We start from the raw sequence: 16828 nt of genomic DNA on the forward strand, positions 1-16828 counted from the left end.
ATATATATATATATATATATATATATATAGTGGTAGAATTAATTTATTTATTCCTCTGACATTCCAGCTCAGGTGACAATATCTCTCAGCACAGCACAGGCCATTTCACAGCAAATTGCAGGTTGTAGTATCTTAAATACAAGCTATCATCACTCGGATAGTCCTCATCTCTCTCTCTCTCTGATGCTCACAGGAAGCACGATGGAAGGATCCCTCGCATCCCTGATGAAGTAGAGCCGGCTCTCCAATATTCCGCTCCACTGCTGCCTCTTCCCGCTATCTCGCAGGTAAGAGGCGAGGAGGACATCCTGGGAATTCATCACTCACAGCCGGGAAATGGAGCCTGTCACAAATACCAACTAGAACTTTTTTTTTTTTTTGCTGGAAAAAGGCCATTTGTGTTGTTCATACAGCATTACAGCAATGATGCCTTTGGGCTTTTTTATAGTTAATACAGAGATGAGAAACATGCTACAGGGAGTTACGATCGTTTAGAAAGGAAAACAAACCACTCCGGGAAAGCAAAGCCGTTGTAACCAAAATGGCTCACTGCTACTTGTGGTGTATCACAAGAAGTCGAGCCTATGCGTGTAAAATAGTGTGCTTAATTCTTTATTTTTCATAAAGTTAGTTAACTTTGTTTGTTTGCATGGCTTTAATTAACACAAAAAGAAGAAAAGTGTCTGGGCACACAAAGTAGACACCATTCCTGATACAAAACAATTGAATAAATGCAGATGGATGAAGCCAGATGGTTACAATAAAGCATTTTTCACAACAGGGACATGATGAATAAATGTGAATAAATGACTACAAGGACGCACCTGTCACTTGTTAGCACACTGGAATTGCTCTTTTGGGAAAAAAGATTCTTCAAAATCAGAGTTGGCCGGACAATGTCTCAAAATGATGATCTGAGCGCTGATTTCTCCTCCCAGAGGGATTACAAATTTAAATGTTCAACATGTCACATATTTACAAGTGCACATTTTGTGATGTGTACGGCCAGCATTGAGGTCCGACCATTCATAGATGATTCCGCTTTATATCTTGTCAGGACACACTGGTTGCGTTGTGTTTTGTTTGGATCTTACAAGTCATTCGCCAATCAAAATGGAGCGTTGTAAGTTTGTGACCATAGTTCAGTTACTGGATATGATTGCAGTTAGCCAAGCTTCTTCTATTTCTTGTTCCACCACCGCTACTACCACAACGTCTTCTATTTCTTCTTCTTTGAATTTTCCAACAGTCTTATGGCACTGTTCTTCCTCTCACCGGTCAACTTTGCTACTATGGCACTTACCTGGTTAGGTGAAGGAAACTCATACTTACTTCTGATGTTACACATTGTTGCACATTTCTTAAAGCAATTAAGTATTCTATTTTGGCTACACATTCAAATCAGAAAGAAGACACATCAGTAAAGATGTTCAATAGTATTTCCAAATAACTAGTGTTCTTCTGTCTGGACAAATTGCTATGCAAGTATCACTTTGTCCCAGTGCTTCAAAAGAAATAAGCTATTTTCTTGCCTAAAGACTTTGTTTTCAGCCTAAATCTGGACTTTTGCGGTGAGTCATTCCCACTCTAACCCGCAGCTGTTACACCCGGGTGAAAGGTGTCACGAATGGCCCCAGCCATCCACCATTGGCGCGCCAGACCCCGTAAGTGTGTGTGGTAGACGTTCGTAGAGTCTGACAGGGTGTGCACACTCTGTCAAAGGCTTGCGAGATAAATATAGATGTTCCGCTCTCCAAGTCAAAGCACCCCGTCTCACGACATTAACACTACATTAAAGGAATAAAACAGAATATACAAGCTGTTTACTTTTAGCATTATGGAGCATTTTCTCAGTAAACTACGGCTGCTACAGTGATAGCATGACTTCTTCGTAAGGGAGTGTAACGTTATCATTTTTTGGGGATGGCAAAAAGCAAAAGAGGAAATTATAGTCCAGCAACTGATAAGAAAAAAAGAAATATTCTTAAAATGTAAAATATCTATTTCTTTTACCAAATGCCTATTCGCAAGCACTGAAATGTAGTCAGCAGAAGAGTGAACAACTTGAGGGTAGTCTTCTTTTTTTATCGCATGCATGTTCCATTTCAAATTGAGCACGTGGAAGCGGAATGTGAAGGCCCACACATCCACTGCACTGAGCTCTACCTATCGTCGACTCAATTTATTTAGCAGAGGTAGGTAGCCTCGTGGAGCTATTCAGACCTCGACTGCCATTGATTGACTGTCTTTGAAGTCTGCTTTCCATTTGAGGGTGAGAATAAATGTGACAGCATCAATGAGGTGCCGGGGAAGAAAATGTTTTGCAAAGTACATCAGAGGCTAATCATTTGCATGTTTGCCTAAGGAAAATGAAAGAAAAAAAGGTGCGCTCTGTTGTGCAGACTTAATGAACTCGTAGAGCTGTGCAGCCGTGGTTCATGGATATTCATGCTCTCTTTTTTTTTTTTTTTTTTTTTTTGGCGGGAACTGAGGCGGAGGGTCGCCAGTGAAGCGGTGGCGGCGTTAATAAGGCTTGCGTGGCGTGCACAGCACTCCCAGATGAAGCCAAGCCATGTGATGAAGAGCCATCTTTTTAAACAGAAGCGACACTTCTACCACCGCGAGGCCTCCACGTTGTTTTAGCACAGATACTAGTTAGTGAAACTTTCAAACTTTTCTGAAAGGTTTTTTTTTTGTAAGGGTGAGGAGAATTTCTTCAGAGACATATTGCGTATTTTTGATTTCATCAGTTTCCGGGTGTATTTCTACTTCCGTCATTTCCATTGATGAAACACTTTTTTATTTGTTCCAACACTTTGCACATTGCACCTGCGGACGTTTTTTTTATAGGAACTCATGGATTTCTGTTTGTGACTGGCACTTTTAAGTCAATACCTGATAGGCGCAAGACAACACTGTAGCTATTTGGCCAAGGTACACACTGCTTAATCAGCACTCTCCCCGACAGTTTTTCAATTTCAACCCTTTATTTTTTTATTTTTTTAGTTTAAAGATGCACCCTTGTGGTTTTAAGGCATTTTTGCAGAGTCTTAGTTTTATTGGTGATGACACGGCACTTCTTTGTGGTGTAAAGATTTTTACAAAAAAGTCGCAGGGGTGTTTATTTACGACAGTAGTAATTAGGATTCAGTGGACTGTATTATTTGCAGGGGATAGGAACCGAGCCCGACCGCAGCGACTTTACATGAATATTTAATGCTACCCTAAACATGATTATAATTGCCCAACATGAATAGTTTCAACCGTAAGTATACTACAAACTATGAACGCAAAGAATTGAAACAGCATCTCAAATGCAAGCCAACATTAGCTGTATGTACTAAATGCAGCCCAGTAATCAGCTTAGAGCTTAGCATGCAGAGACTGAGCGGAGGCTGAGCTTGTGTTACTAAATTACACGACAGTTCCAGGGAGTTTGGCGTTCCGAGCAGAGTTAGAAAGCGTGTTAAGGAAATTTCACCTTTTTGGAACTTTGCTTGAGCAGGCATCTACTGAAATGTAATATTTTTTGCATTTTTTTGGCTAAAAGTAACGCTCGTCGTGAAAGTCAAACTGAGTCTGACATCATGTGGCATTTTGAGATAGACAGAGCACATCTGGCCCCATTTGCTAAGTAAAACAAAGCACGGACAAGATCAAGATTCAGACGAGAGGTGTGTGAATAGTATGTGCATCATCATCTGTGCTTGAAGGTGGCTCTGGACCTTCATGATCATGCTGTCGGAAGACAGTTATGATGTAACAGTGGTGGAGAACAGCATGCTCATTGACACATATTCACAAACAGGAAGTAGATGGCTGATTTTGGGCTGAGACCCAACTATTTTATGTAAGAACTTAAAAAGGGCATTTTACATAACAGTCATCTTTTTGGAATTACTATTAAATGGGATGAAAATAAATAGAAGGGCTTAGGCCAAAATAAAGTCAACACCAGAAGAGTTTGGAACATGGAGCCCCTGTAAACACCTTTTCTTTTCAAATCAGAATGAAACCCGATGCTGTGGTAATTAAGTTTGAGAGACGACCATTTTAAGAGGCCCCCGTTGTGTGCTCTTCGGAGAGGAAGATGAATGTTCCCGTATAGTGATTCAACAAAAACGAGAAGTGCTCAGAATTGTGTGTGTGTGTGTGTGTTTATAAAGGATCTGACACATTTTGTTCCTGCCTTCCTTCAACTTCCTGCAGTGCAAATACATGTGGTGCAAACAAAGAGGAAGTGGAATTCCAGCCTCACATTTCAACGTCAACGTCTTGCTCTTCACACGCCAAGGCGCTACCGCGACTCAAATTTCCCTCTACTTTTGTTTTGGGTGTTTTTTTGGTTTGCTCGCCTTTGTTGTGCGACCATGATGTCAAACACCTTCTCGTACGTGCTGCTCCACAGCGCCCCCCGCAGACCTCTGCTCAACAGGCGATGTCTGAGCGACCTAAGTATTGGCATTGCCGAATTCAGATGAGACCTTTCGGTTCTTGTTTGGCCTGAGGAGAGAGCGTGTGCTTGTGGTTCGCTGGTCAGAGTAGTGTGAGGGGCGAGTCATTGAGGTCAACCTGGGCACCCAATTTGGGCGAGACAAAATGTCAAAGTTTCAAATAAAGTCAAACGTATCATTTTTCAAGTCTGTCTGTGTAATGTGGTGTTTGCCAATCATTAGTTGCTGCTCCAGTAAATGTGTGATTGCAAGTACTGCAATCACTATTATGAACCATTGAAAAATGGGTCTAAAAACACTCGCGGTATACACACATGTACTTGGCGTGTGTGTGTGTGTGTGTGTGTGTGTGTGTGTGTGTGTGTGTGTGTGTGTGTGTGTGTGTGTGTGTGTGTGTGTGTGTGTGTGTGCGGGGGATTGGAAAGCCCCCGCGATGGCCCTTGGTAAATTTAAGATGTCATGTGGAAACATCAGCTTGGCATTTCAGTCCACTTGTGTTACATGGTGAACAAACAACAAGCAATGGGCCAAATGTGGCCGCATGTCCAACATGTGTCCACCTCATAGCACACTTTTCATTTGTTTTGGTAATGTCACGTTCATGTTTTGTTCTGTTGATTAGCAGAGTGGCAATCTGTGCTTTTTGTAGACTCCAGATTCTTTGTTTAGCGTTTTGTCGGTTTAGGCAGGTTCAAGCTCCAACGTATCAGCCAGAGGAGCTCCTTGAGGATGTTTTATGCACCTTATTTGTCTTCAAGAGCTCAAGGACGCTTGTGAAAAACGAGCGGGAGAGATTTCCGAAGAAGTTGTTGTCAATGTTGAGATTGTGAGGAGCAGTGAGACATGATCTGAAAGCAAGACTAAAACCATCCCGTGTGTACTTTCACCTCTCTCCCTCCCCCCTTCAGACCTCGGACCTGTTTGCCATGATCGAGAGGATGCAGGTACTGTAAGTGGCTTTTTGCCAGCTGGCGCACGATACTTGGTGTGGCAATAATCAAATGCCTTTCTCTGTAATTTCCCAGCCAAAATGCAATTTATTTCTCCCTTGATGCAGCAGCAGCAGCAGCAGCTTGCCTTTTCCTGCTCTTTTGGTATTCCAGACAACGTGCAGCTGCAATGTTTCCACATCATTATATTGTAGCTTTCAATCTGCCTTTCGTGTGTGTTTTATGTTTGCTGGCTTCAGCCATTTTCTTCCCTTGCTTTTATTTGATTCTGATTGCAATCACTGGTATAGACTGCGCTTATCCATGAAACATTTTCTTAGGGGAGGCAAAAGACGGCGTCAGGATTTTAAGCGTCTGTGTCGATATAAACTTTGGTTCAAACTTAGTGAAAAAAATCATTTGATGTGCTACATATGGAGTCGAGTAGTCGAGTTTACGTAGAGCTGTCAAACCTTTTTGAGGGAAGTTATGAGCTGCTCACAGCAGTTCTGTTTTTATTTTTATTTTGTTCTGTATTTAAAATGAAGGGGAAGCTCTCTCTCTCTCTCTCTCTTTCGTGTAACATCAGAGCTCCAACTTAGTGTCGTGGAGCCACGCCAGCATCTCTTGTCCCAGGTCAAAGAGGCCGGCCTCCGAGGGTGGTCTATATAGGGGGCAGGTGTTGATGATGTGATCGGCCGTCTGCTCGGGGTCTCCGCACTTGCAAGCCGCACTATCCGCCAGTCCCCACTGTCGCATGGATGTGTTGAAGCGCCCAACACCAGATCTTAAACGGTTCAGTGTGGTCCACTGCTGGCGAGGTAGTTCGTCTCCTCCTATGGCGCCGTCTCCTGGATCCCAGATGTAACGGTGCATGAGGGAAGGACCAGCTGCCTCCCACTCCTGCTTCCAAGCTGCTGCCAGCCAGGCATCTCTGGAGATGTCCTCGGGGATGGAATTGAGCATCTCTTGTGCTACAATGTTGTAGGCGTGGCGCCTCTTGAGTCTGCTTGGTGGAGCTGGAGTTGTTGTGGTGCTATGCAGGTGTGCCAGTTGTTATTTTTTGCCTTCCTGGCGAGAACGAGGGTGGCAGCCTCACGGCGAAGGTTTGCTGGCGCTATTCCCGCAAGGACAGGCAAGAGGGACACGGGGGTGGGCTTCAGGCATCCTGTTATAATTCGGAGGGCGTTGTTGATTGCCACATCCACCTTTTTGGCATGGGGGCTTCTGTTCCAAACTGGGGCACAGTACTCGGCTGCAGAGAAGACCAGCGCTTGAGTAGAAATCCGCAAGGTCTTAGCAGAGGCTCCCCACGTTGTTCCAGCAAGGCGGCGGATCAGTGCAACCCTGGATGTCACCTTTGCCTTCAGATCGTCAAGGTGTTGTTTGAAGGATAGGGTCCGATCCAGACGCACGCCGAGGTACTTTGGGGCTCGTTGAACCTCCAAGCGTTTGCCCTCAATGCTCACTGCAAGTAAGCAGTCCTTCAGCTGAAGAAGTCAGCTTCAGTTGAAGAAGTCGGCTTCAGTTGAAGAAGTCCTTCAGCTTCTACAGGGGAAGCTGAAGGACTCTCTCGAAGCATCCCCTGTTCCATTTGTCTTCATCTTGCCCCACACATTGTGAACTCCATGAAGAGAAAGCGCTCTGGGCTCAGTGAGACGTAAATCCGGAAATGAGTAGAATGCACGAGTGACACGCAACTAAGATTCAATTGCCAAATGGAATCCTCTGTGGCAAGAGTGATGCATATAAATGCCACATCCACATCAACCAATATTTGATGACATCATGTCGAGCTAGCTTGAAAGTTGAAGGTGATTGACAATTGTGACTACTAGAGTACAGAACAATATTTGGAAGAAGAATTCCATGTTTGTTGTAGTGCAAAGAGAAAGGATAAGGGTATCGCTTCAGAGCATTCCTCATTTCCTTTTTCATCATCTTCTTCATTGTCCAAAAAGATCAGCATCAAAATGTGATGCTTCTGAAGTCTCGCTGTGGGCTTTTCCACACAAACAGCTTACTGATCAGACATGTTTTTTGTTTCGTTCCCCCCCCCCTCCTTCTTACTCACATACACACACTGGTTTTCGGGAAGTGTCAGCAGAAAAAGGATACAATTGGGTGAAATCCCTTTCTGGCACTCTTCAGTCCACACGCGCATTTTCCTGCCTAATGACTTCTGGAGTCTGGCGTTTTTCCCGCGTTTATCTTTTTTGGGAACATCTTTTACCAACCCCCCCCCCCCCAGCCCGCATCAGATTGACTTTATGTAACATGCTTGTGAGTCACAAGCAACAAAGAATAATCTGACACCCCCGTGCTGCACTCGGATGACTTTGACGCTTCTAAAAAAAAAAAAAAAATGCTTCTGTAGAGCCTTTGAAAGCTGCTGCGGCGCTTGAATTTTTTTCTTCACCTGTTCTCTTCTCATCTTTTCATATCCTTTCTGCAGGGTTGCAGAATGGACGAGCAGAGATGCACCCTCCCTCCGCCCCTCAAAGTGAGTCATAAATCCTCGCCAAAACGCATCCATGATGGATGACATACCAAGCTTCTTATCAACTGTCAGACAGCATGCTCGCTGACTGTGACCACGCCAAATCCTCATTTTACCTAGATGGAGCTTTTGGAATTCAACCCCGGGATACAGTATTGAGTTTTTCAGAACGCTGAACAATAGGTGGTTACCATTAGAGACCTCACAGGGAACAAACAAAAGTGGGCATGTGAACATTGTGTATTGTCATTATGGGGGCTCAGGTGTCCATTCTTGCACTTATTTATGGTGCACCGCTGCACAAAAATGATGATATTTTTTTTTTAGGTTGGGCAGCTATCAACCACTTTCTCAATCTATTTGTGAATCACAAAGGCAGGAGATAGAATCAGAGGGTGAAATTGGAGATAAAACTTCCCAAGTGGTGAAATGAATGTTCAGTCGTGAGTCATTTGATTCGAAAGAGAGGCTACATGCTGATAAAGGGTGTGTATGCACTTGAAAGGCAAATCTCGCATGTTTGCAGAGCCAGCCAGACAAATGACCCTGAAAAACATTGAGCCGCATGATAGTCCAGTGCGTGTACATCTTTTTGTTATCTTGACTTGTGTTTATTTCCATCCCTCCAGACGGAAGAGGACTACATCCCTTACCCCAGTGTTCATGAGGTACGGACATATTGGGTGGCCTATTGCTAACTCTTACCAATACGTCATGAAGCAAAAATATATTGCAATATATATATATATTTTTTTTAATATCTCCTGCTTCCACCCTTACTTTCTGTCACAGGTTCTTGGTCGCAGTAGCCCATTCCCGCTCATCTTGCTACCCCAGTTTGGGGGCTACTGGATTGAGGGGACCAATCACCAACCTAGAGGGACACCAGAGGCTGTGCAACCTCAATGCCCCACCTCTTGCGTCAAGCTCGAGACCAACAGCACGGCCAAGATCTACAGAAAGCAGTTCATGGGCAAAGTGAGCAAGCTTATTTATTTATTATGTCAATACTGTAATACCTACCCTGCCAAAAGGACGATTGCTCTGAACATCCCACGTTTGTGCTTTTTCTTCATTGTGTCAGATCACGCATGCATGAAATCTTCTTTTTCCCAGGAGCACTTTAATTACTATACAATGGATGCCGCCCTGGGCCACTTGGTCTTCTCATTAAAGTACGATGTCATCGGGGATCAGGAGCATCTGCGCTTGATGCTGCGGTGCGTATATTTATTGTATTAGCTTTTAATAGCTAGCTCCTCTGTGCCCGTGGTTACTTTATCATTGCCACATTTTTTTTTTTGCCTCTTTAATATAAGAAGATAGACAAAGTAATCTTCTTGGCCCAAACAAAATAAAGAGTTCACAGACGACTCAATTTGAATTTCATTGCCCCCCGAAAGCAACTTTGGGATGCTGATAATGACACAGAGGAAGAGCAGCAGTCCATCAGGGCATTCATTTAAAAAACGCAGCCCCCCCCCCCCCCCCCCCCCAGCTTTAATTGCTCATAAAGGGCATTGCTGCAGGGAGAATGGCCAGACTAACCACAAGCTGTTAGCTGGCCGTCCACATTAATTTGTGAGATGTGATTTCCGACAGCTATTGTTGCGGGGCCTTTCGACTTTTATGAACGCCATTATGGAGCTTTAATAGTGTGAGAGACGCACATCTGAGAAATTATTAGCGATGGAATTGTTTGCGTATGACAGTCTATCTTGCTTAAAAATAAGATCCTGGTGTTGGAGTTGAGTTAGGTTTTGTGTTGTTTTTACAACTCCGCATTTGAATAGTGTCATTTGTATGCTAAACAAATTGCCAAGAAAACAAAAATGTGAAGATTTGTCTGAGCTCATTTCTGGCAAAATATTCTGATCACAAACTGGGTTGCTGTAACTCAACAGAGAAAAACACATCAATGGCCCAAAAAAACAAATTCTCCTATCGGATATCTCCTATATCAAATGTGGTCCACAACGTAAAGCAAACATTTGGCAGGTTTTACTTTCTGGACCTGGATTTGACACTTTTGTCAGATAGGAGGATTTGCATTTTGAGCATCAACATAGCTCGAGTAAACAGCAGAAAGATAAATCCTCCTTTTTTTGGAAAGCACTAGAGAACTGCTAATTTCTTTGGATGATGCTTTGGGAGCCTGTAATTTGCCTCCATTTCGGACAAACGCTCAACATTATGCCTATAAATGGGAAAGTCAACGGCGTTCAATATTTGTGAAGCAAACACGAGGCACTCAGTGGAAATTGTTGACTTTAAATCCGACTCTCAACTGACGCATTGTATGAGAATAATGACGGCGCCCCCGCGACTCACTTCACTGATGAATTCATTTGCCTTTTCCAAAAGCCACATTGGGGCTGTAGAGTGGATGATGCAAGTCCACATCCTTCTATGTCTTCTCTCTTTTACACTGGGGAAGGAAGGAGATGAATAGTCACGGTTTAGAGTCCCACTGCAACAATTGTCACTGCTGACAACAAAATCGGGATAGTTACTTAAATTCTGAGGGTGTTCCTTGAGTTCGGACATTGCCTGTCACCTTTATCACTTCAACCAGAAAAAAAAAGACAAATTCACTCTTAAGAATTTAATAACGCTTTGACTCCCAGCTCCAGGCTAAAAACCTACCACGATGTCATCCCAATTTCCTGCCTCACAGAGTTCCCCAATGTGGTCCAGATGGCAAAGGTAAGAAAAATGTCATTTAAAAAGAAAGCAAAGTTTTTCAATTTCCCAATCCTCACTTTTTGGGTTTTTTTTTTTTGTGGGGGTGCAGCTTGTTTGTGAAGAAATAAACGTCGATCGGTTTTATCCAGTTCTCTACCCAAAGGTAAGTCCTTTTACCTGAAACGTTTTTTTTTTTTTTATTGTGTATGTGTCATTCCATCCACAGGCGTCACGCCTCATCGTTACCTTTGACGAACATGTGATCAACAATAATTTCAAGTTCGGAGTCATTTATCAAAAGTTTGGCCAGGTGAGACGTTTATTCTTGAAGAGGCATCGCTGGTCTTGGCAGACCTTCTTATCTTGTCATTATTCATTCAGACCACGGAAGAGGAAGTCTTTGGAAACATGAAAGAAAGTCCGGCTTTTGTCGAGTTTTTAGAGTTCCTGGGCCAGACTATTGAGCTGCATGACTTTAAAGGGTGAGCATGCTCTTTTTCTTTGAGTTCACTTTTGGTCCAGATGGTGCTTTCTTATGCTTGACTCACAATCTGATAAAGACAAACTCTGGCTAGAAGTGAGAATAATCACTAATTTGCATATAATCTGCAAAACACACACATTGTGCAATGGGGCACTCTTTTTGTTGCTGTTCTCAGCGCTGTTTAAAACTCATGTCTGGTCATTATTCACTTCACTATTGATTATGGATTAGCTACAAATGAACCTGTAATAGAAAGTAAGTGAGGGCGATTTGTCACGAGGCATGCATGGGAATAGTTGACCGCAAGAATGTATAAACTAAAGTCTGCAATTTTAGGGCTTGACCACATTTGCAAGATTTGTCTTCTGTTGTTCTGCTCCAGTTTTCGAGGAGGCCTCGACGTCACGCACGGCCAAACGGGGACAGAATCGGTTTACACCAACTTCCACGGCAAGGAGATCATGTTCCATGTCTCCACCAAGCTGCCTTATACCGAGGGGGACTCCCAGCAGGTAAGACTCAAGTTGCCTACCCATGGACTGGATGAATTAACCAGTCCAGGACTCATCTTATAGTGACCCGTGTTGGGAATAGTAATGGAGGTTCTGTCACTGCACCACTGCTGATGTTCCACATGTAAGATGTTGCGTTAGTCCCCCTTGACTCTTTGGCGCGCTCTAGTAGTTGTTACCACGGTAACCCTCCAATGTGATATCAAATGGGCGGACAACTCACATGTCCTGATTCTTGAGTCGGAAAAAAAAAAGCAGAGCAATCATCCTATTACCTTTCCCAAGGTGCTTCTTTGGTTCTCATTTCTATTCTACAGTATGTATAAAGGAGACAGAGTCTGCAAAATTGACATTTTATTGCCTCGTATACAAGTTTGGTCTCTAGTGCCTAGCTATCCATCAAGTGTGAAATCCAAAGAGCAAAGGATTTTCTTTTTTCGCTTCTCTTTAGAAATCTGCCTGTGAAGGAGAAGTTCTGCACTTGCTTTTGAGTTTGCAGTGTTAAAATGCTTGTAAGGTTTGTGAACCTCCCTTGACTAAGCCTGTGCTATAAATTTGATGGCCATTTTGCACAAATGCTCAACTTGTGCAGAGAATACAAAAGGTCAAGGTTGTTTTTCTTTTTTTTTTTTCTTTCACTTACTGATGTCATACTGTCACTTTTAAGAAAAAGTGACTTTTGATTCTTATGTCTCTGTGAATAACACAAAAGTAATGAATGTTAACAAAAACATGCAGGTATATACAGGAGGTGGCGCTGTTCTAAAACCTTTGACCTAGCTAGGGGTCCATGTCATTCTAATTTAACACCGTTGAGAGGATGCTGAGCGTGTCATTGTTCGATTGTGTGCTCGCAGACATTCTATGCACTCCCATCTGCGTGGAGAAAATGAGACCCGTGTTATCCGCATGGCTGTGTTGCTCATTCATGTACATATGAAAGATGACAGCCAATAAAATCCTCGCTGATGACGTTTCCGCTGCTCTCTCTGCATATTTATCTCCCTTTTAGCTGCTTTTGAGGAAAACACGCTATTCATTTAAAACAGGCTTTAATGATGTACACGAGGAGCTCAAAGCACGTTAATTAATTCATGTAAATGTACTGAACTACCTTGTCCGTGATTGTGTGCCATTCCAGCTGCAGAGGAAGAGGCACATAGGTAACGACATCGTCGCCATCGTGTTCCAGGAAGAGAACACGCCCTTCGTTCCCGACATGATCCAGTCCAACTTCCTGCACGCCTACGTGGTGGTCCAGGTGGAGGACGCGTGTACGGACAACGTCACATACAAGGTTTGTCCCCCCCACATCATGGTGAATCCATTTTTTTTATATGTCACCTGCCCCCCATTCAGGTATCTGTGACAGCGAGGGATGACGTGCCCTTCTTTGGGCCGGCTTTGCCTGACCCGGCCATCTTCAGAAAGGTCAGTGTTGGCGTCACGCGTGCGGAGAATCTGAACTCACCATGTAGCTCAAATTCAACCTCTTCAGGGCCCGGAGCTTCGCGAATTTCTCTTTACCAAGCTCATCAATGCCGAATATGCCTGCTACAAGGCGGAGAAATTTGCCAAGCTGGAGGTAAGGCCAGCACTGTGACATCAATACTAGTCTGTGTCCTAGTCGGCCATTTTGTACATTCAGTCGAGTATTTGTGAAGATTCTGATTGTCTTCAGGAGCGTACACGTTCAGCTCTCTTGGAAACGCTGTACGAGGAACTGCACATCAACACCCAGTCCATGATGGGCCTTGCCAGTGATGACGACAAACTGGAGAACGGCGGTAGCGGAGGAGGCGGAGGGTTCTTCGAGTCCTTCAAGGTACGCCTGTTTCGTTTTTTTTACTTTGATAAGGCACGACCTCTTCTGCATGAGTGAGAATGAGGAAGTTTGGAGATGCTTTTTTTTTGGCTCCCTTGTCTCTCGGTCTAGGGATTCTGGGTATTCATTTGCGACAAAGCCAAACGGACTAAATGGCTTTTGTATCTCTAAGGACCAGGCCTGTGGCTTTTGATTTCCTCGCTTGGATTGCGACGGATGTATTTTTTTTTTTCTTTGACATTATGTACCGGAGGCTCTCTGTCCTGACTGGCTGTGCTCCATCAATTTATTTAGACCGCGGGAGTGCGTTCATGCCGCAGGCCGCAGCGGCGGGAGCTCGGATTTTGTATGACCAATGAACACGATGATGCATTATTTTTCAAACAGTTCCTTGTGTGTTAGAAAAACATGTTTTTCGCTCCAAATAAAGTCCCACTCTTTTGGGGGCTGATCCCCGTCTCATGCAAGCCTGCCGGGCCAATGGTCAATTCAGTCCTCACCTGTCACCATGACGACCACCATGACCGCACTACAGCAGCAGAAGCTAGAGTGGGGGGCGAGACCATTCATTTTCTCCCATCTCTCTCTGTATAGCGGGTCATCCGCAGCAGAAGCCAGTCAATGGACGCCATGGGCCTCAGTAGCAAGAAGTCACACACAGTCTCCACTAGTCACAGTGGCAGCTTTACCCACAATCTGGCCGAGAGCCCCAAAACACCCGGCATTGTAAGTAGCTGCAGCGCAGGATGCACTACACAATTGTCTACGCACTTGTCAAGGTTCCTATGCAAAATGGGAAAGGAGAAGAAATTTGATTTTGTACCCAAGATTGGGAAGAAAAAAAGAAGTGGAAACTTTAGTATGGAAAAAATATTTGTTTTTCTAGACTGTGACCACTGGGAAGCTGGAGTGGATTAATAGCATTTCCATTCATTTGAATGAGGAAGGATCATTTGGGATTTCTTGGGGCAAGATACAATTAGTGTCATTTTTAGGTTGCGTTTACTTCGTATTTGGTTGACATATTTATGATGATAAAGCTGTGCAATTTGAAATGTGTCAGAATCCTGACATTTATATGCCAAGAAAAAATAACTTTTCAAATTTGGTTTTAAAAGTAGTAGGGGAATTTTCTGGTTGCGGCTGTTTGACTACCCAGACTCCCTTGCTCCCTGTGCTCCTGTGTTTGCTGCTGACTGTGACACGTGTATGTCCATAGTTCTGTGCATGTCACCTTACCATGTAGTGCATGGGTGATTTCACCATGTGTGGCTGAAGAGTGAAGCTTTCTGGAGTCACAAGGGTTGCTCAGTCTCTTGAGGATCTTGGATGAAAAAGCTGTTGTTTGATATTACCATTCGCATTTACTATCGCATCCGGTGTAAATACAAGTTAACCTCTGACCCATGTTAGGAATAATGCCTGACAACAAAGGCACAATGTGAATGTGATTTATTTTTTACCATTCTTACTTCAGTGTAAAAATTGCTTAACAATGCCTGAGCACCTCTTGAATTGTTTTAAAAAAAACAACAACAATATTTCCGTTGTTTTATGATGTGTGTCTGGCTGTGTGTTTTTGTGTGTTGGACGCATGAGATGTTACAATGTGTTGTTGATTTTGCTTTTCAACCTGCCATGTTTTCTTCTCTCCCGTCCCATCCTGCCTTTGTGTGCATCAGTCGTTGCTCGTCCCGGGGAAAAGTCCGGGTAAATACGGCCGGCGAGGCAGCGCCATAGGGATAGGAACAATAGAAGAGGTTCATGTTTCTTTCTCCCTTCTTGTTTCATGTGTTTTTGCTCCATTCGATGCTGCAGCTAATGTATCTCCTGTGTAATGTGATGCTTTGATGGCTACTTTCAACTTTGCTTTTTTTGCATTCCGCAGTAGGTCATTTTGTAAGCCCATTTAGATTGATAAAAAAGAACATTTTCTGTGAAAATAGCATTGACTGGCTAGCCTGTGATGTTCATGTTGCGATCGAGTGCATCTAACTGTCCTCTATGTGTGGCAGTCCCTGATTATTCCTGGAAAAAGTCCCACCAGGAAAAAATCTGGACCCTTCAGCTCCCGCCGGAGCAGCGCCATTGGCATTGAGAATATCCAGGAGGTCCAAGAAAGAAGGTATCTGCCATAATATTTTTGTGGTTATCTGTCTGTCTGTCTGTCTGTCTGTCTGTGTTGCTTCACTTTTTGTGTTGAAATATCTGTTACCTTGAGGTTGTTCCACCATGACTATAGATACTAATTAAGCTCATGGGGGCATGTCTAAGGCAGAATTGGTTAGTTATTTAAAATAACCAATGTGTAAATGTCTTTTTTTGCGTGTTTTATTCATTTGTCACATAAAAACAAGCTTTTTTGATACGATATTTGTAAGAAATTGGCAGAGTTGTGACATTTAGTGTTTTTGCGACGCAGCCGGGACGTGTCGCCGTGCACTCAAAGGACGTCAGACAGCGGCCACATCTCACTGGAAAATAGATCGGACAATTCGTCCAATCACAGTTCTCCTGAGTTTACCCCTGCCAGAAACAGGTAGCGCTTCACTTTAACGCCTCTCCTTCTTTCATGACGACTCATGATTTAAAAACAATCAATAATGGCAATCGAGTGGCCCGTGTGACGCAGGGTGTGTAGTTTGGTCATGTGTTGCAGGGCGCCGTCCATCCCAGAGGCTCAGGATCTTTCCCGCTCCTCCTCCAACGCAAGCAGCTTCGCCAGCGTCGTAGAGGAGCACGAGGCTGACGACGAATATGACACGGGATTGGTGAGTGCTGTGTAGGAACACCTGCACAGTGTAAATCAGGGCTGGACACAGGTTATTCATATTTTAAAAAAAAACAAAAAAATAGTTGCATTTCTTTGTTTACAATTTAAAATAATGTACATTTCTAACTTCCTTGCAGGAAAGTGTGTCGGCCACTACGCCACACAAGAGAGACTCTCTGGACGACGGCTCGCTCAGTATGAGCCATGCAGGTTTCACAGGTGTGTATATGTGTCCAACCATTGCACATACCATATCGATTTTCATAACCGCATTCAAATTCATCTATTATTTATCATCTGTGAAGATTGACTAATATTAGTGACAGAGGAAACGAAATGGGAGTTGAGACACAAATGAAACCGGAATCTTTTGGTGCCACTGATTTCTTATGTTTTCTTTTTTGAATAGCCACACCTCCTCCGTCTCGACTCCATCATCAAAGCGACGGACCTAAGGGACCCGAGTTGAAAGCGACAGATGGCCGTTCCAGGCCAGAGCGCCCGCCGCTGGAGCACAAGTCCTCGGTATGACAACAACTAGTCCATCCATCCATCTTATTTCTAAATATATATGATTCAAGCTGAACTGTTGTGTTTTCCCACAGAACTGTTAGCCACACGCCACTGACTCGCCGCATCCACGTCCCTTGTCAGGTTAGAAGCTGC

General features: G+C 43.7%; 1 protein-coding gene across 7 annotated transcripts in view; it reads left to right on the forward strand.

Moving 5' to 3' along the window:
• rap1gapb (RAP1 GTPase activating protein b) overlaps window positions 1-16828 on the forward strand; it is a 49554-nt gene that overhangs the window by 30056 nt on the left and 2670 nt on the right. For 3 of the 7 annotated variants that reach the window (XM_085924028.1, XM_085924021.1, XM_085924027.1), the window contains 22 exons: window positions 194-287; window positions 7839-7886; window positions 8513-8551; window positions 8676-8861; window positions 9000-9103; window positions 10511-10589; window positions 10678-10731; window positions 10795-10878; window positions 10950-11050; window positions 11435-11564; window positions 12706-12861; window positions 12924-12995; window positions 13063-13149; window positions 13246-13389; window positions 13984-14115; window positions 15072-15149; window positions 15405-15514; window positions 15812-15928; window positions 16031-16160; window positions 16300-16381; window positions 16572-16687; window positions 16768-16816. In XM_085924028.1, the coding sequence (XP_085780154.1) occupies window positions 7848-7886; window positions 8513-8551; window positions 8676-8861; window positions 9000-9103; window positions 10511-10589; window positions 10678-10731; window positions 10795-10878; window positions 10950-11050; window positions 11435-11564; window positions 12706-12861; window positions 12924-12995; window positions 13063-13149; window positions 13246-13389; window positions 13984-14115; window positions 15072-15149; window positions 15405-15514; window positions 15812-15928; window positions 16031-16160; window positions 16300-16381; window positions 16572-16687; window positions 16768-16776 (2049 nt within the window). In that variant the 5' untranslated portion in view covers window positions 194-287; window positions 7839-7847 and the 3' untranslated portion in view covers window positions 16777-16816. Of the gene's footprint in view, window positions 1-193; window positions 288-4477; window positions 5399-7838; window positions 7887-8512; window positions 8552-8675; window positions 8862-8999; window positions 9104-10510; window positions 10590-10677; window positions 10732-10794; window positions 10879-10949; window positions 11051-11434; window positions 11565-12705; window positions 12862-12923; window positions 12996-13062; window positions 13150-13245; window positions 13390-13983; window positions 14116-15071; window positions 15150-15404; window positions 15515-15811; window positions 15929-16030; window positions 16161-16299; window positions 16382-16571; window positions 16688-16767; window positions 16817-16828 lie in introns of those variants that run through there. The other 4 variants (XM_085924022.1, XM_085924026.1, XM_085924023.1 and 1 more) reach the window with 4 other exon arrangements.

The sequence above is a fragment of the Syngnathus leptorhynchus genome, chromosome 11, assembly GCF_054491065.1.
Source record: "Syngnathus leptorhynchus isolate UIUO chromosome 11, UIUO_Slep, whole genome shotgun sequence".
In the NCBI taxonomy this organism is placed as follows: Eukaryota; Metazoa; Chordata; class Actinopteri; order Syngnathiformes; family Syngnathidae; genus Syngnathus; species Syngnathus leptorhynchus.